The sequence below is a fragment of the Alosa alosa genome, chromosome 4 (genome assembly GCF_017589495.1).
Source record: "Alosa alosa isolate M-15738 ecotype Scorff River chromosome 4, AALO_Geno_1.1, whole genome shotgun sequence".
NCBI lineage: Eukaryota > Metazoa > Chordata > Actinopteri > Clupeiformes > Clupeidae > Alosa > Alosa alosa.
The window spans coordinates 25,188,426-25,208,144 of NC_063192.1; the positions used below are offsets into that span (position 1 = coordinate 25,188,426).

At 44.3% G+C, this 19,719-nt stretch overlaps 1 protein-coding gene and 2 non-coding genes across 3 annotated transcripts; 2 read left to right on the forward strand and 1 right to left on the reverse strand.

Annotated features, from left to right (window-relative positions):
- The first annotated feature begins 5,073 nt into the window (after nt 1–5,073).
- On the forward strand, nt 5,074–5,286 carry LOC125294067. The gene has a single exon (XR_007193479.1). It is a non-coding gene; the product is annotated as a small nucleolar RNA U3 (small nucleolar RNA).
- Nucleotides 5,287–6,152: 866 nt separating this feature from the next.
- LOC125294066 lies at nt 6,153–6,366 on the forward strand. Its single transcript, XR_007193478.1, has one exon. It is a non-coding gene; the product is annotated as a small nucleolar RNA U3 (small nucleolar RNA).
- Nucleotides 6,367–7,453: 1,087 nt separating this feature from the next.
- Nucleotides 7,454–18,721, reverse strand: LOC125293192 (transcriptional regulator QRICH1-like). The gene is made up of 13 exons (XM_048240939.1): nt 18,518–18,721; nt 15,367–15,653; nt 14,874–15,044; nt 14,251–14,385; nt 13,617–13,974; nt 11,924–12,342; nt 11,437–11,602; nt 11,000–11,154; nt 10,772–10,886; nt 10,352–10,460; nt 9,749–9,900; nt 9,126–9,216; nt 7,454–8,806 (listed from the first exon to the last, which is right to left on the reverse strand). Exons 2-13 carry the CDS (start codon nt 15,607–15,609, stop codon nt 8,617–8,619), a joined length of 2,304 nt encoding a protein of 767 aa, XP_048096896.1. The 5' UTR covers nt 15,610–15,653; nt 18,518–18,721; the 3' UTR covers nt 7,454–8,616.
- Nucleotides 18,722–19,719: the final 998 nt, after the last annotated feature.

Below are 19,719 nucleotides of genomic sequence, written 5' to 3' on the forward strand. Positions count from 1 at the left end.
CCAAACTTACCGTTGGGGCTGTGATCCATTGCGGTGCTTGCACTGCCATGGCCCGTGGGTTCCTTTCCTCGAAGCGGTTATTTCCCGCGCGTTGTCTTCCTCGCAGCGGCACCTCGGGTACAGCTTGTCCTTTTTCTCTGTATGGGGAGGCCGCCCAGCTCTTCCCTCCATGGGTGGGGCTCCTGGCTCTGCTGTTTGGTCGGCGTCCAGACCTTGCTTGGCTGGGCTGTAATGGGGGCACTTTTCTGTGGCGGTGCTGTAGGCGTGTCATTCTGGTCAGCCCTCTGTCTTTTCTTTCTCTTTCCGGATATTTTTGAGGCCTCAAGTGTTCAATTCCTTTTCTCTTTTTCCTGCCTCCGTGGACCTTTATCATAGCCTTTATGGTTCATGATTTTTCCCTCATTTAGTGATTATTGTGGGTTAAGGCTTGACCCCTCTTTGACCATGCTGTGTCTAGTCGCTTTGTATCTTAGGAACCATTTATGGTTGATGCCCTTTACATCTTTTCTCAGCAATGGCATTTTCCCTTTACTACTTCCTCCAGAGGTGCTGGCTTGTTCTAGTCGCTTTATTTTCTTTTTAGAGGTATCCCTCGCCCCCGAGTCTGTGCAGAACCTGTGTATAGTCCCTCTTGTACTGTCTTTCCCTTTCCCTCTTGCACCTATTCTGGTTTCTGTTCTTCCCAGTCCTGTCGATTACAAGCTCACCAGATATAATTACAATCAATTTTTCACGCCGCCCCACTCTTTGAGGACAGTGTTCAGTTTGCCTCTCCTTTCTTCAAATGCTCTCCCACTTTATCGATTCACTGCGCTTTATGCTCCACCCGCTGCTCCCATTGCTCAGATATTTTTATTGTCCACTTTTCTTTTATCTCCTCGGTCACCCGATGTAGTTCCTCCTTGATTCCCTTCTGCTGCCTGGGACTGGGTTCTTCCCTGCTTTCTTACCCGCAGATTATTGGGGTTAGTCTTTCAACCGCGGCGGTTGCTTTTAGGTCTATGTCGCTCTCGATATCTGCACCCATATCGAGTTCGTGATTCAGCGGGGCCTTTCCCACGATCCCACGTGATTCTTACCTCGCCTCTGACTTTTACCTCCCAGTCAGATTCGGCCAGATTCAATGATACCTGCGCCCAGAGTACGCTCTGCTGTCCCTGTTCCATATATTTTCAACGCCTCCTGGACCTGTTTAATGGTTTTCTTGAGCTTTGTTATTCGGCGTATCGCTATCACACTTCATGTCCATAGCGCACCTAACTCTGACGGTAGCTTCCCTATCAGGTGTTCAACCTTCTCTAGTAGTTCATTATAACTGCGGCACTGATATGTCCGTTCAAGACCCCTCTAGGTTTCTTGTGAATATGCACCACTTATTACTCTGTCGCTGGATGAAAGTGATATGCCACTCTACTTTCTAAGTTCATTCGCCATTTTGGTGCTATTTTGTTTACTTTTTTCCCTAGCCCCCTACTCTTGTTTTAGTACTTTTACCTATCCTTCCTATTTTACCAGCGCCGCTTTATCAGTGAGGCCTTATTTTGCCTTTTCCTTTCTCAATAATGTTTCTTCACTCAAATCTTCGTTAACCTTTTATTTTTATTTTTACAAAGTACATTTATTGGCTTTTATTTTTCTTATTTTATTGAAGCAGATACAACACTTTTAATTCAAGCAAAGTTAGCGGATTACAGTTTTATGCAGTTATTGCAGTTTTATTCAGCTCAGGCAGTTGCTAAAAGAGGGCTTTGCAGCAGTACCTCCCCTCTATCTCCTAGTTTCTATTTTCCCTTCACCTCCTTGTAGCTGGGGAGTCCTCTCAAACTTAATGCCTCTTCCCTCAGGTGGGGCAAAGAGCTGTGGTCAACCACTGGCCTCTTTGTTCACCCTTAGGAACCTTCCTACCTGTTCTATTACTGTCTGCAGTGCCAATGGTGCTATGTTGGTGCTTAGTCTTGAGTGGGTTCCTCCGTATTGGTCAAAGTGGTCAACATGAACTGAATATTTCTCTCTAATGCTCTCCTCCTTGTTCCCAGAACACCGACACTGATAAAGATTCTTCTCATAAAATCTTCCAGTCTCCTCTATCTCGCCAATATCTCTCTTATCACCTGTTCTATATCCCTTTCTGGTTGGGGCTCAGTTGGGCCGGGAACCTCCTCCTGCTGAGGCACAGTTGGACTGTAGCTTGGGCTAGGCCGGGTTGGACTATATCTTGTGGAGGGCGGTGAGCTATTTTGGGGACTGGCTGGGCTGTTCACTATACGGAATGGACTATGAATGAGCTGGTGGGAAATGGCGTTGCCTGGATAGGGAGTTGGAACTCTCACTAAACCCCTTTGACCTGACCCCTGGCGCCCTTCTTCTTCTGACTCTAAGCTACTGTAGCCTGTTTCTGGTGGGGTACTTACTTCCCCTGGTCCACTGTCTGCCTCCTCCTCTCTTGCACTACTGCCTGGAGTGAATTCTTCCGGAGAGTCTGTGTCTGGCTCCTCCTCACCTGAATCGTCAGAGATTTCAAGGCGATAGCGGACTTGTCCTAAGGTCTCTGGCCTATGGTCTCTCACGATCTTAAGTTTTGGCACCTCTACTCTAGCAAGGGGCTCGGGCACCGCTACCCTAACAGGGGGCTCAGGCACCACCACTCTAACGGGGGACTCAGGGGGGTCCTCTGCAAAAACCTCCAACAACTGCAACAATCTCCTTATGTTCAGACTATGGTTATTGTTTAATTGTCTTATGAATATTGCAGCCGCGACTTCTATCAGGTGAGTTTGGCGTCCGTCTGTCAACGTGGTGATCCTCCTTCCCTCGCCGAACTCCTCTACCTCAAATTTGTATGTGCGCTTGTCTTGCATCTATTGTGGGCCCATGCCCAGGCAGCAAAGGAAAATACAACGTGTGCACTCAGTTTTACAGAAACAACAGTAGACTATAATAAAATATATTTTGTTCATTACTCCTGCTCAGGACAATTTCACACATTCAACTCACAGTTAATATTACAGTTTACCTATTACCCGTTTTCTTCTCTGAAACACATATATTTTTAGGGCAGCCGGTGCTCCCTTTACACAAAATATTATTTTAGTTCTCTCCTTGAAAACTCGATTTCCTCCTTGGAAATTAAAAACACTATTTTAGTTTTTTCTCCTTGAAAACTAGATTTCCTCCTTGGAAATTAAAACACTATTTTAGTTTCTCCTTGAAAACTAGATTTCCTCTTTGGAAATTACTATATGGCCATTTAACTCGTTTTTCTCCTTGAAAACTATTTTAACCGGTTCTTAAAATTACAAAAGCTTTTTAGGACCAACAGTACAACTCCAACCTCTGTCTGGTGTCTCCACTATCCTTTTGAGGATTCAGGTTAGCACCCCTTCGGCCTACCCACCGACTCCCACACAGTACAGCTCTCTCCTAATAATAAAAGCAAAAGTGCTTACCTTTTTGGGCCGGAGGCTGCACTGGGAAAGCCCTGTTTCACCGGGGACGGAACTGCTTCCCTTGTTGAATCCTTTCAAATCTCGGTAGGAACCTCCAGATCTGTCGTGGAAAAACTATCCACTTTCCCAACCTCCAATTCAACTAGCACTCTGATGTCAAAGACCGAAGGAGAACACCAAGGCGAGATGCTGAAGACTGTTGATCCTTTATTCACCGTATTGCAGTGATAATACAATCCAAACAGCGTCAGGACTGGACCGTCAGGCAATAGGGTGGTGAGTGGCAGCTGCTACCCCCCGATGAGATCTGATCTGAATGTGCCTGAGCTCTCTCTCTTTTATGCTCTCAGGGGCCTGGGAGTTCCTATCCCCAGGAACGTCACCAGGCCCCTTCTAGCCAATCAGAACGTTTTGGGACCCGAGATATTGGTGGAAACTCCTCCTCATATAAACATTAAAAATGTGTGTTGTTGGGCAGAATTCATGTATCCAGGTTCTATGTGTATTATCATGCCGGACATGTTCAGACATGTCACTACTGGTAAACACCTCTCTCTCCCAGGTTCTATGTGTATTATCATGCCCGGACATGTTCAGACATGTCGCTACTGACAAAGCACCTCTCTCTCCCAGGCCCTGTCTTGTTTACTTCCACTCTCAGCCTTTGACCGTCCAGTCTCATGACTTCCAGTAAATGTTGTACACACACAAGCATTATTAATAACATTCCTAGACATGTCCAGACAAAGTCACCCCATGTCCAGATGTGTCCAGATAAAATCACCACAGTAGCCTAGGCCTACTGCTCCAAAGAACACTTCTCCAATGCAACGGCCAGATCTTCGAGTGTGTTAGTGGTAAGAATTCTGGCAGAGTGAATTTGTGAAATAGGGAGGGGTTAATATTAGCCCTATTCCTTCTGCATAACGAGGGGTTCTATTTGCATTGCATTTGCATTTGAATTTGCATTGTTCTATTGCATTCGGCCTAGTAGCAAATCAGTAATCGATAAGTCTCTCGGTAAAACTATGGGGTTATTATGTCAGTTATTTAGGGTTAAAATTCTGACTGAGCAATTAATTAACCTTCATGATATGTAGCTTGTGGATCTTATACAGTCTATCGGTTGTTGTTTATCGGCTATGTATCGAGAAACTTGTTTATGTCGAGGCTTACCGTGCACACAGGAAATGCACTGGGCTAACCGTAGATGGATGGTAGTTGATAGGTTAAGTTCTAAACGTAGGCTATGAGGAAATTAAACACTTATCCGGCCCGAGGAGGAATAGGATATAGCACTGCATGGAACATGGGAAATAAAACACTATCAAATAATAATGTGTCATCTCGAAAACCCGACTGTAGCGTTGCATTATGGGTAGACTAAGAACATTGAACTTAGGCTATAACTTCTCAATAGGCGACTTTTCAAGTGTAGATGTTATTGTTTGGTTAGTTCTCAGAAGTGGTCCATATGAAAGTGGACACATAAGAGAGAAAGTACGCGGATATGTGGTTTTTCTCATCGCAATGAAAAACATCTTGTCTCTTCTCATCGGTGAGTGAAACCGTCACTGAGAAATGTAGGCATGTGAGTGACTATCCTCCAGGAAAGTTGAAAGGAGGCAAGACTATACTTTCAGGGATCATTTCTATAGTCATTGACTTGGAAATGCGTTTTGAAAAAGTTGAGTCTCGCTAGCCTCGATGACGAGATGCAGTGTCCCTCTCTGAGCGCGAATCGTATAGAGATATATGACTTTGGTCATAGAATTTCTATTATTGATGACCGTCCCTATTGATCTTTGGTCGTAGGGGGAAGGGGCATGTTCAAAGCGGTTAGTCTATAATGTCAAAAATATCGAATGGATAGCGTTAAGGGAGTAGTTAGTGGTCAGTGTGTTTTGCTTAAACATAGTAGCCTAGGACTTCAAGTTGTTTATACTTGATTATGTTGTAGATCGCGGTGCTGATGTTGCATAGAGATGTAGTATTGTTAAAGATGTATAAGCTGTGTTAGTCTCTATGATTGATAACACTATTGTATTAATTGAAAACACTTGTATTAATGACTTCAGAGGCTAGGAATATCTGTAAAATAAATTCACCTCGCATTCACAGTGATTTAAACTAAATGTTTGAAGGAAGCAAGAAAAAATGTGGCAGGCTATAAAGTCACAGTGCAGTGCATATCAGAGAGGGCCTTGGATAGCCTAATCTACAAATAAAGGGACTACTAAGGGAAGGGGGTGTATTTGTTTGGCTGCTCTGTTTAAAAAAATGTGCTTTATCCTAGCTAAACTGGCTTTAATCCTGCATTTCCTCTGAGCTATTACCAACATTGTCAAAGCAGTGTCCAGTCTTCCTGTTCCTAACATCACTTAAGAGGCCTATCAAGAAGTGGTCCATAACCGATGTCATCGTATGTTTAATCTTTAATCATAGGCTACTTCACGACTTTTCAAGTGTGGATGTTTTTGTTTGGTTAGTTCAGAAGTGGTCCATAGAGACATGAAAATAGTGGACACATTAAGAGAGAAATTGAAGTATCGGACATAAACTGTGGGCTAAAATGACGCGGATACAGGAGTGAAGTTTTTCTCATCGCAACGAAAAACATCTAGACGGTTCTCATCGGTGAGTTGAACCGTCACTGCGAAATGTAGGCATGTGAGTGACTATCCTGCAGAGAACAACGGTGAAGGTAAGACTATACTTTCAGGGATCATTTCTATAGTTATTGACATGGAAATGCGTTTCGAAAAAGTTGAGTTTCGCTAGCCACGATGACGAGTCGTAGTGTTCCTTTCTGAGCGCGAATCGGATAGAAATCCATGGAGTTATCCATTCGATATCTATTATTGATGACCGTCCCTATTGATCTTTGATCATAGGGTGAAAGGGGCATGTTCAGAGCGGTTAGATCCATATGTTGAATATTAATTAATTTTAAATGTCTAATGCTATATAAGTTTCAAACCAACAGTTTTATAATTTCAGACGCTAGAGGAAAAGCTCGGAAATTCTCATCACATTCGCAATGATTAATGTTTGAAGGGGAAAAAAAAAACTTTGACAAGTTCATGCCTTGGAAAATCTACAAATAAAGGGACTATAAAATAAATTGTTTGGCCGTTCAGTTTCAAAACAGTTGATTTCTCCTAGCTAAGCCTGGTTTTAATCCTGCATTTCCTTTCTTGGAGACATTGTGCCTCCTGTTGCTAACATTACTTAAGAGGGAACTCAATTTAAGCCATCCTTACACCAGAAGATATTGACAAGATATGGGAAAGATTATTGAAAGATTGTCTTTTGAGTAGTCTTTTGAGTAAAGCTTGAATGGGGAGCATTTGTTTAAAGACTCCATCCAATCTTTCAATAATCTTTCCCAAATCTTGTCAGTCTTTTGCTGTATGGTTAGCATTAGCTGTAAGGATGATTCCCACCCGAGTGCACTCCGTAACTAAGTATGTTGGGACCGGTCTCAGAAAGGACCATAGTGTCTTCCTAAAATCACTAAGAGGCTGGAGCTGTAGGTTTTTATTTGTTGCTGGTTGGCAGTTGGGTGTAGCTGTGGCAGCTGAGTGTGAGGGTAGAGTAACCCACTATGTATAAGTATATATACTCTTTTGATCCCGAGAGGGAAATTTGGTCTGCATTTCTCCCAATCCGTGAATTAGTGAAACACACTCAGCACACAGTGAACACAGTAAAGCACACACTAATCCCGGCGCAGTGAGCTGCCTGCAACAACAGCGGCACTCGGGGAGCAGTGAGGGGTTAGGTGCCTGGCTCAAGGGCACTTCAGCCGTGCCTACTGGTCGGGGTTCCGGCAACCCTCCGGTTATAAGTCCAAAGTGCTAACCAGTAGGCCATGGCTGCCCAATAACCAGATAAATGTGCCTGATAACCAGAAGATTCTGTAGCTTCCTGCAATGTTGTGGTCGTCTCTAGAAGCCTATAGAGACACAATGTCTGGGTTTAAAAAAACACAAACAGATGACATGTAAATCTGAACAGGCGGTTTTTATGTAATGTATAATTACGGTAATCATGTATGATACACAAATGATGATACAGTACAGTCCCCCGCTTAAGAGTCCAAAGGGGTGAATGGCAGAGGTGGTGTGTACATAGTCCATGGTTTAGGCTTTATCAGTGTGTGTGTTTTAGTGTATGTGTTAGTATCTTCATTTTGAAGACACTAGCTGTGTCATTTCCTTCCTCCTTTTGCACTTTGCTTATGTGCTAGAGCTCCCCCTAGTGGCCTCTTCACCAAAAAGCAGCCTTTGTGGAGTCACTATCCATATTGGAGGCATTGAGGTTCACATGGTTCTCCAAGGGAGGTGGCAGGCAGCAATAGCCCATAGTGTTCATTCTACCATTCATTACAATCAAAATTAAACTACACCAAGAGGGGAAAGGTGCTGTGTCCATGGCAATCATCCAGTCTGTCCCATGGCATCTGGAGATAAAAAAAAGTTCTTGCTTCCCAGCAGCCGTGTCACGAAATGAACCCAAGTGTGTGTGTATATGTGTTTGTATACACTTGCATCCACTTTTTCAGTATTTGTATACACTTCTGCAAACTAGCTAATGCAGCACAAGGCTACAGCTGTACATCCATTTCAAATAGGAGAGACAGAGTGGAGATGTGATTAACAGATGGGTGTAAAAGAATAAATAAGAGCACAGTAAAAAATACAGATGTAGTGAAAAAGAAGCGCGCGCGCGCGGGTGGGTATTCAAGCACGACCAAATCCAGCTGAGCGTATATGTGGTTTGTGTCAGCGCAGTGGTCACAAGGCAAAGAAGTCGTACAAAATGTCAAAGTAATAAAAATGACAACATTTTTAAAAGGAGAAACAGTATAGTGGCACATGAAATGAGAAAGGCCACTCTTCCACCATATGTTTCTGCAGTCAAATACAGTCTTTTGGCAAAGAGTTTGTCTGAAAACACAGAGAAAGCAGCAAACAGGAAGGCGTAGAGTAAGAAGAGAATACAGAAAGACTTTAAAGAAACAGACAGAGACAAGTTGAACAGACAAAATAGAGAGATAGGGTGAGACAGAGACACACACACACACACACACACACACACACACACAGTGAGGGAGACAGCTGATCGAGGTCACGCTGGTCCGTCTCTCCCTTCCTCCCAACAGGCCCTACTGGATGGTGGTTGCAGTCATGGCGACGGCTTCCTGGATCTCGCGCACAACAAGGATCCGGGCCAGCATCTGCTCCACCTGCTGGCGAGGGATGGGCTGTGCCGAGTACCAGATGGGGCTGTTGGGAGCCACCACGGGCTCGGGGGTCAGGTAGAACGTGTCGTTCCGTCCCTTCGCACTCTGAGGACTGATGTGGAACACAGAACATAAGCTGGGTCAGAACAGCCAAAAGCCGTTTGTGCGCTTGAAATCCAATCATATCTAGCAATTCTGCCAAACACAATTTTTGTATATGCACTTTTTTGCAAATCCACCACACACACACCACACAACACCACACCACACAACAGTCACTGATTTAGTAACAGCTGGGGATCAAAAACACAGACTGAGAATGCCAAGAATGAGTGTTCTTGAAGTGTCCACTGCATTGCTAGTTATATTATTGTGCGCTTAGGATGTGCACTGGATTTCAAGAGGATGTGTTTGTATGTGTGAGGGCTTACCACTTGAAGAGGTAGAAGTCATAGAGCTTGATCGGACAGCGCAGTGGATTCTCCGGGTGTTCAGATTGCTCCGCGTACATGTCATCAGTCACTAGAGCCAGAACGCAAGGCGCACGGGGTGGGGGCGGGGGTGTAATACAACTGATGTTAATATTTAATGTTAACCGTTTTCCTGAGATGTGTTTACCACTAAAGTAACCTATATGGGAGATAGTCGACCAGAATCCCATGATGCCTGACTAGTAACGGAATATGTACCTCTGGGGAAGGAGGAAGCAATTAAGTTTTAGTCGACTCTTCCCAGTACTTCAGCAGGGAAAGTAAAGTAGTCAGGTTGGCCCCTGTTCTCCCTCTAGCCTGCCCTTACAGCAAACTGAGCCAGACAGAGTGTGTGTGTGTGTGTGTGTGTGTGTGTGTGTGTGTGTTGTGATTATCAACCAGCAATACAAGGGGAAGTAGAACTCCCGTTGGGAACACTGTAACACATCCGTGGTGTAAGAGTCACGGTCAGGGTTTTTTTTTCACTATATTTTAAAAACATTTCATACATATAATTAAAGAGGTATCAGCTTCAAGTCTTACTTAAACAACCCTGAAGGGTGTGTAAAAGTATTGATAAGGACCTTTCTGTCCCAGATGGTGCGGGCCAGCCCCCTTCAGGTAGCGGATGCTGGTGCTCTTGTCTTTAGGGTTGGACGGGTTTTTCTTAGTGTGTCGGAGCACTTTGGAGAAGGCCACCTTCATGTGCTGATCTACTGTCTTCAGCTGGAAATACCTGAGCGAGAAGGAAGAACCTTTCATGGTTTGATCTTATGTATGTATACGCGGAATCCCCTTTAATGTGTGTTGAATGATGTTTGTGTGTTCCTTTCCAGTTAACTTCATAGTTGACTGCTTTTTTTGTGAGCATAAATGTCATGCCAATAAAGCTATTTTAATATGACTTTATGAAAGACAAAGTCAATGGATCTGATTGTGGATGCATGGAGCAGATGAACAGGGGAGTATTCCAAGTATGTGGTTTAGTGACAAACCTGGGTAAATTAAGTGGTAAAACTCCTAATAGAAGAGCTGTATGACTTCATTCTCCTAACAAAACAATGCCATAGGGCTCTTGTTGTAGGAAGTTTACCACGTACTCTGTGTTAACTTACCCAGGTTTGTCACTAAACCACATACTTGGAATACCCCCTGAAGTGGGAAAGAGGTGCATGTGTGTGTCTTACTTGGTGTTGAAGAACATGAGGGTGGTGAGTAGTGTGGAGGGGGAGTGCGCTCCCAGCTGTTTACACTCCCACAGCATCTCCTCTGTGACGTGGCTGGGAATAATGTAGCCTAGCAAAGACACAAAACACACACACACTAAATCATCACCTCACATCATCCACACTCAGTGTGGACAACCCTCTCTGAATTTCAAGAATGATGTGATGTGGTAAGCAGCTACCACTAATTCCATTTCTGCATAGCACTTAACAGGCAATGGGGAAAAAAGTGAAAGCATTCCTGAAATGGTGGGCATCTAAAGTGGAAAATCATATTACTTTTGGAAAACTTCACTTCTAGTGGAAAGACCAAAATACGTCATGAAAACTTTAGACAAACCCCTTAGAACCTGTGTGTGAGCGTGCAACATAGACTCTTACTTAGAGGATGTATGCTAGGTTTCCATGGCTCCAGTATCCGGTGTAGCCACTGATGGAAGCGTGCGTAATATGGGTCCGAAAACACGTCATCTACTCGCCCATTTTCAAACAGATACTACAACAGAGGAGAGAAGAACGTCTGTGATAACAGATAATGAATTCCACTACAGAGACTATAGAGTCCAGCAGTATTAGCAATGTGAAATAGTGTGTGTGTCCAAGGCTCACCTTCTGTATACACAGGAAGACGTAGTAGAGCACGTCGGCCTCGTAGCTCTCTCCCTCCAGGCCCCGCGCCTCTTCCGTCATGAGCGCCAGCGCCACGTTCAGCTCCGCTACCGCACTCGACACCAGGTCCTCCTGGAACCGCAGGGGCTGCCGGCCTACACACACACACACACACACACACACACACAGGTCATCAAAAACAAAATTAGCACCTCGCATACATTGGAGTAAGTGTACACACACACATACACACAGGTTATCAAAAGCAAAATGACTACCTCACACACATTGATGGAGTACGTGTACATACACACGGAATTTCTCAAGATAACCTGCTTTAAGGCAACAGAAGCCAGACATGTCATATGTTACTAGTTGAATCACAGTAATAAACTATAAGTGTGTGTGTCTGTGATTGTGTGTATTTGCATACTCACGTCCGATTGGTGCTAGTTTGGAGGCCTGCTCCTTGTCCAGCTCGGCGTTCTTGCGCTGGGCCCAGAGCCGCCACACCTCCAGCCCTTCCTCGGGCTTCAGGGAGTTGGGCAGCAGCATCTCCGGCGGCGCCTGGGACTGGGCCTCCACCTCCGACACAGTCACAGTCTGACCAGACGGGGGAGGACAAGAGCCGTCAGTCAATGCACTTGACTAATCACAAGACCAAATTCAATCATATGTAGTGGGCTAAGAACACTAAACGTGGATTGTTTCACCAACTAACATTTCATGAATGAGTGGTACATAACTTAAAGTTGTTTTCATGAGCTACCGGTACTAGTACTCTACTGTAGTAATATGAAAATAGTTAGTTGCAGGTTCATTTATAATTTAATTATCTACAGGTTTCTCATGTAACCTCCGTAACACAACAGGTAAAAAAAAAAATAAAAAAAAATTACCTTTTTCCCAACGCCCTTTACCCACCTGCAGCTGTTGCTCCTGAACCGCTCCGCCCTGTGCCTGGACGATGTGCTGCTGCTGCGGGTCCCAGATCTGCAGCGACTGCGTGGCGTTGGAGTAGGCTCCAGTCACCGTCTGCACGGCCACCGGGATGTGGATGTTGCCGTTCATGAACTGTGCCGGGAACAGCGTGTTGGCCAGTGTCTGCACGGCCTCCTCCTGACCCGCCACCATGCCCGAGACGGTCGCCGTGGAGACGGGTGCCATCTGCGCCGCTCCCGCCGTGACGCTGGCCACGGCCATCTTGAGCTGCTTGTCCTTGTCGTCGGCGGACGTGGCTACCTGGAGGGCGGTGGTGCCGTAGGCGTCCTGGGGGATGGCGATGTGGGTGATGCCCTGTTGCTGGGCTGGCGCTGAGTACACTGGGATGGTCCACGTCTCGCCTAGGCACAGGACACCCATGAAGTCAGATGTCAGGCTTGAGTTTGAGTGTGTTTACACATGCACCCCCCCCAGAGGGAAAGGCGTAAGTGCATATGAGAATAAAACAGTGATGACCAGTCTGCCTATTAAGTGATTAACAGTCTGCCTTCAGGTCAGAATCACCCACATGTTTGTTGTTAAGGTGTTTATAATAAGTCTGCCCCAAACAAACAAAGTCTTTTGGCTCTGCTAAGGGGAGTCTAAGTGCATTTGTGTGTGTGTAACTGTGGACCTCGTTTGATGTCTGTACCGTAATTTCCCAACTATTAGCCGTGGTTTATACCTTGATTTTGCTACATTTATTCAGCTATAAGGTTAATACACGGGGGCAGTTAATATAGTATTAATATGGTTTCGTTTTTTTAGCTTGCATAAAACAATGTCCTGTCCAATGTGGCTAATACAAAGGAAATTACTGTAGTATTGTGCAGACATGGTCTGGACTATGGGTCTGGTCTAAATCAATACTCTATACTGGAGTTATACTTAACCATGTTAAAGGAGAATTCCGGTATGATATTGACCTAAAGTGTGTTGAAACATGATACCGAGTATCACCGAAACATGATACAAGCTCATCTCAGCTTGTCCCCTGCACTTAGAAATCTGGCGCTAATTAGCCGATGCTACCAACAGTTTTTCGATGAGGGTGCCTCCGGCATCGGCCTAGCCATTTTACACCATTTACGAGGCTCAAAGTAGCTCCATACTTCTTTGGTAGACTTCCGAGGGCCTTGACATTTAAAACGAGACATTGAGAACTTTGAAAAAGCACTGGTAGTTTATTTACAAGACGATTTATACAGACAGTACCTTCATGAAGTTTACCGTTCGCCGCCATCTTGAATTTAGTCACGATGAGTACGAATGAACAGGTATGATAAGGGGCCAGATTCCGAAAATAATTCTGTGGAAATGCATGGATTCCGGTTATCCAGTAGCAGCAACTGGAATCCATGCATTTCCACTGAATTATTTATTACATCGAAAAACTGTTGGTAGCATCGGCTAACTAGCGCCAGATTTCCGGTGTTTCAACACACTTTAGCTCAATATCATACCGGAATGACAAAAAGTACGTACAAATTGGTGTTAGCTAATTTTGGGTGACTCCAAACAGCCATAACCTAAATTAATATCAAAGTATCTTTATGTATAGATCTCGTCCTTTAAGTCTGCTGTACATTTCACCCCATCTGTCCCTTAGTTAATGTGCGCCCTCAGCCGTGTGTACCTGTAGGGCTGGTGATGGTGCCAGTGGCGCTGTACAGGTGTGTGCTGTCCACAGTCAGCAGGTCCGGCCGCAGGGATACGTAGCTTTGCTGCTGTCCCTGAGGGATAGCCAGCACCGTGGCCAACTGTTGCCCCGGTAACGCGTACGAGACAGTGATGGGCAAGTCCACCTTGCGCTTCTTGGCCGGCTGGAGAACCCCAGCGGCTGACGTAGCCGTGCTGGGGACCCCCAGGGTCCTCCGGTCAGCATCCCCACGTGGAGAGCCCTGAGCCTGGACCTGAGCATCAGAGAGGGCCCCTACCGTCTGGATCTGGATCTGCTGCCCTCCAGCCACAGCTGCCACCAACTGGGCCTGGATCTGATGGAGGAAAAGGCAGAAGTGGACATAAGGGAGGAGAAGAGAAGAACAGAGAACTATAAAGTTGAGACCATATAACAATGCGTATTTGAGATGTGCAATAACCTCAGGCAGTTCTGGATAATAGCTTGGCAGTTATATTTAGCACAAAATAATATTCTACACAAAGAGCATCAAAATGTTATTATTCTGACTTGTATGTGTGAGTGAGTGTGCATGCATAGTAAGTTATGCAGTGTATTAACATTATATTAAGCATTTCAGTTGTGAGCTCACCTGTTGGTGCTGCTCCTCTGTGATCTCATGCTGGATGAGCTGTGTTGCTGTGGCAACCCCCTGCAACTGCTGCTGGGAGGGAGAAGGCACCTGCAGCACCTGTCCTATCTGAGCCTGCTGACCCTGAATCTGCACCTGACGGACAGACGGAGAATGGGAGATAATGTGATGAATGACTCGGATTGGGATGATTTTCCTCTCATATTCACTTTATTCAGCCCCGCCCATTTTTTAAAATTCCACGTTGTCTTTAAACTTCTGGTCGGCTAGCTACGTCTAGTTAGCTTCATTGGGATAACACGGCAGAAGAGGATAGAGAGGCTAACTTACAGAACAGCCGCTCCAAAGTCAGTTTTTTCCTAACTTCAGATAGGAAAGCTGTATAACAGAAATGTCTTAAGTCACCAAAATCTGAAATAAACGTTCCTAACTTTAGGATGACCCATAATATATGATAGCAGAGCTCTATCGAGATGACTGGCATCTCAATGTATCGCAATGGATGTACTGCTCAATCGGAAGTTCAGAGACAATGTGGGCAAAGCTAGTGCCCCCATGTTTGCGCGCGGAATAAGGTGAATAACACTAACCACTGATCTAAATCACAGCTGGCACAAGCTCACCTGGACTTGGATCTGCTGCTCGTTGGCCTGCTGCATGGCTGTGGTGAGCTGCGGGGACATCTGTGCGGCTGTTACCTGGGTTACCTGGGACTGCGCCGAGGACACCACCTGCTGCTGCTGCTGCTGCTGCTGCTGCTGTTGCTGCGGTGACTGCTGCACCTGCACCTGAACCTGCATAAACCCAAGGGGAGGAGCCAAAACGGTCAACAACAATATCATAATGAAAGACAACTCTTCCATTTATCTACTTGTGCAATTTCCACTATAAAAGTAACAATTAAATGACATGGGCTGTAAATGGCAACTGTATACACACATTTTAAAGTAGCACTGTAATATTTCACCTGCAAGTGCTCATTTTCATGTCCACCATTCTAAATAAGTAGATTGTAATCTTAACATATAAGGTCACAATTACTGGCGTGCAACCCTGCTTGACAGAGATTCAGTATCCTTTTCAATATTCTTCTAGTCCTTCTTCACTCTCTCTTACCGGGCACGCCAGCTCCAGAAGAGAGCCTGCCACTTCTGTGCTGTCTGTGTAGATGCAGTTGGCTCCCTGCTGGTACACCATGGTGTTGTTGTCGCCGCCCTGCTGGCCAAACTCCTGCAGTGCTTCGGGCCCCTTGTTGGCCAGAGACTCCAGGAATTCCTTCATTCGGTGCTGGGGGACACTGCGCGCCTTCACACGCACCAGCTCCTCGAACGACACCGAGCCCTCCATGGAGTTGTTCATGGCCCCTCCTCTCCTGGCTGGCTAGCCAAACAGTGCACACCTGTCTGCAGACACACGCATGAATGAAATAGCATGGAATCAAAACAGATGCAAATTTCACTACCGTCTAAAAGGTGTCAGTGAGATCACACAGAATGTGAAATCATCAAAAGGATGCAGGGCCAGAATATACACATGGAAAAAAACACATTCCTATCAGACACAAATAATAATAATAAGTAAAGATGCTTTGAAATAATCTCACACATAGCAAACCACCCATTCTTTTCTCAGAAAAGCAACTTGACACACAACACTCAGCATTAAGTAATGCATTATTCATTGCCATCAAAATTAATATCCATTGTTCTGAAACAGACATACCGGTAAGCCAAGATGGTTACTGTACGCTTTCAAAATACAACATCTGGCTTGAATTAGTGTGGTGTATGGCACCCACAGTCTATTTCCTGAATGATTAGTGGACTCCGTGCTGGCCTGGGACAAGGATGGGTCAGGGCTTAAAATTCATTTTTCAAAATGGGGGGGAATTCCCCCCTTAGGTTATTCATGTAGGGGGGATTTACACAATTTGGGGGAGGGGGGGTTGATTCTGATCCCAAGTCAAGAATTGCGATTTCAATACTTCGATACTTTAAAAAAAAAAGTGTTTGATTTTGGGGCCCCCACCACCCTGACGTCATCAGTAATATATACTGTAGTGGGATCATTCACAACAGTGGACATCCTAGATTCTGCTTGACTCTCTCCACACACACAAACACACACTGAAAATGATAGCTTATGTGATATGTTTCTATCATATATTTTTGAATTCATATAGAATGTATTTATTTAATAATGCATTTTTTAAAGTATAGCATTTTACTAGTAATTACTATAGTAGCTAAACATATTTAGTAATTTGAATGCCTCTTATTGACGTTTAACCTATAACACTTTAGGTATCTTTAATGTGGTGTGTAGGTCCAATTGAGTGCACATTGGTGATGAGTAGGTGTAATTCAGTGCCTGTCACTTTAAGAAAATACCTGAGAGTAATTCTATGGAGTAATTAGCCCCCCTTCAACCTGACGGTTTTAGGCTGTAGTCGCTAGTGAATAAAAGTTGTGCATAGTGCGGTATGTGTATGCAAATCATTATGTTTTCTATGTCATTAGATACAATACATTTTCAAAAAACTAACATGTCGAAGACAATCTTTCTGGTATCAAGTGTTGACGTGACCTGAGCTAGCAGGATAGTTACCAAGGAGCTCTTTCCAGATGTAAAAGTTTGCCATGGTAGCGTAGCCTATTTGCGTAAGCGCAAAGTGGTTCGTTCTCTCTCTCTCCGTGTGTGCGTCTGCATGAGGCTATGTTCAATTCAACTCGGTAGTTGATCAGTCCGGTCAATAGCAGCGCATTCACGCCACTTAATGATTAGGCTATATTAACGTCATCAGACAGGCTGTAAAAGTGTATGCGGGAATTTCTCGCATTATGATGGCTAGAGTTGCGGGATTTGAACAAATTATGCGCAATACCCGCAATCCCGCAGTGAAATTTAAGCCCTGGTCTGGTGATCCGGAATGCACCATCATGTGCTCATAGTTAAATGCGCCAGTGTGATTTATATTCTCTAGTTTCTCTCTAACTCAAATCGGGTCTGCATACCTGGGGAAGAGATAGATTGGAAGTCTGAAAGGAGAATGTGAAAACCGAGAAAGTTGGATCAATAAGTGAGCTCTGACTGTGCAGAGAATACGCGAAAGTGCAATCTACTGCTGGAGTGGCGGTATCGCCAGCCACGTAGAAAAAACGGCCCTTCTGTCACTAATGGTTCGTCTCACAAGCTAGTACACATATGTAAAGTGTTATGTGCAAACAAGGTAATACAATAGTCACTATTTTCACCTTTTTCCTATTCAAATGCACACATTTGGATAAAGCTACTGTCCATTTCAAATTAATAATTCCATTATTATTACATTTTCCATTTAAGCCACATTGTCTCTTGTTTACATCAGACTTTTGACGTTTGAAGATTGTTGTGGGTGAAACGACAAGAGCAGGCCCTTCATTTTACATAATTGTACAGACCTCAGCATTCGTCATCTGAATATTCTGACAGCAGGGGACACTGACCATCTCGTAAAGGAGCGCGTTCTCGGCAATAACTTCCTTGGTAATCGCACTGCAAAGAACATACACTGACTACGAGAGGCTGTACCCAGGGTTACCCAACTGTAATTTACAAATGTTTCCATTTACGTCAATTAACCAAGGAAGAGCAAGCACCAATTGTACCATGCTCAAAAAGAACTTGTCTTATGTACTGAAGCAACCTTTCAACAGACCTCCTTACATTTTAAGGATTTATTTTCAAACCTTGGCAATCAATATAAAATCCACCTTTCAGTTCAACAAGACTCACTAAACACAGATGTGCTTTTGACACCTGACATCTTCAGGGAAACCATGCTCTAGCTCAGGCATACATCTGTGGTAGAACATTCTGATATACGTGAATGACATGACCCAGAAGGTACTGTAGCCAACGTAAAATGTTCCAGGAAAGTACGCTTGTATTTAGCAGAGCACTCGTCCACACTCTCCACTTTGTCATTTCTGGCTCGTGGCCGACAACTCCGGACGCTCTGCACTGCAACTACAGAACTTCAAAAGCCAGCTAGTAAACGTAGGATGCAGCAGCATTCATCAACGTTAGCTGTGATGATTGATAACTAATAGCATTCCTCATCATTGTGAGCTTAATCTGACTTTGCATGATGCCAATAACTCTATGGTGGCTGCTAGTGTGCCGCTGAATTATAGCATATAACCATATCTAGATATACATCCCTGGTTTACAGAAATCATGAGAATAACTGTTCAGAAATGTGCCATATAGCTAGTTATCTACCTACCTCTGTTTCCAGGCCTGTTCGTTTTGTTCTTCTCCCTGTTTACACTTTAGACACCAATTGTCGTGTACGATCGAGTTAAAATGAACAAAAATAGTATTGTTGTCTTGCTCTGTGGCGTGGTCGGTTGCAATTACTCAAAATATAATCATATTTGCATGTTTTCTTCTTTCTTACACACACACACCTCTCTGGGCGCCATCTTACAACAAGTCCCTTCTGACCAATCCGATGGACTTTAGGCAGGTTCTGTTTGTATCGCGAGACTGCGAAAGCAGACGATTCCTCGAGTGCTTTAAAGGAGACGAACGTAGTCTCTCGTAGATTCTTTGGGATAATTTCCAAATCTCAATAATTATTGGAAAGCACGATTTATTTCTTTAAATATTTTAAAACGATTTAACTGCCAAGTTATTACTGTAAATAAGCTATGGAAAACATGACCATATATATATACACGATCGTTTCCCAGCAAAAATGCATTGTGCATATGATATTTTCTAAAGTAAATCCAGTTCTCAGTTTTTGGTTGACTGTTTTGAACAGATTAAAATGACATATTTTGCACAATTCACTCTCCAACCACTACACGTTGTATGTTTTAACCCGAAACGTTATATGTTTTAACCCGCATATTCTTGGAGTATTGTGTTTTTCTGTGCGTTCACCTTTAAGGTGGCGAAAAGGCTCATGCTGCCTTAAGGAGCCAGCCATGTGCGACAAAGAGCCTCCCAGTTTCTTTCTCAACACACGGCTTCACGGTGAAATTAAGGAGGACCGGGAGATATACAGGGCATCTAGTCGCAGAGTTTGTCATTACTGAGGTGGGAAGGGTTAATTCTCACTACCATTTAAAACCTAGTGCTCTTTTGACTGATGTCATGCTGACAGTGTGGTAGCCACAGATCTCAGATTCAACATCAGAACTCAGATTAAACATATTGATGTGTGTATGTGTGTGTGTACATATACATACACACACACACACACACACACACACACACACACACACACACACACACACTAGTGTGTATCTCAGTGCGCCACTACCTCTTCTAAACTCTCTCTCCTCACTATCTCTTGAAATTCAGACTACTTTCTGTGTTTGGGAGGGGCATCACCCAAAGGAGAGTGAATTTGTCTGGATGGGAAATGTCATAGCTGGCCCCACTTTTACTGATAAGACACACTAGGAGACATTTAAG

What these genes read in the sequence shown, in the direction of transcription:
- LOC125293192 (XM_048240939.1), bottom strand. Translation starts at nt 15,609, where the DNA reads ATGAACAACTCCATGGAGGGCTCGGTGTCGTTCGAGGAGCTGGTGCGT. An exon ending in CACCATCACCAGCCCTACAG is followed by an intron (nt 12,343 to 13,616) that starts GTACACACGGCT and finishes TCCTGTGCCTAG; the next exon opens with GCGAGACGTGGACCATCCCA. An exon ending in GACTTCTACCTCTTCAAGTG is followed by an intron (nt 8,807 to 9,125) that starts GTAAGCCCTCAC and finishes GTTCCACATCAG; the next exon opens with TCCTCAGAGTGCGAAGGGAC.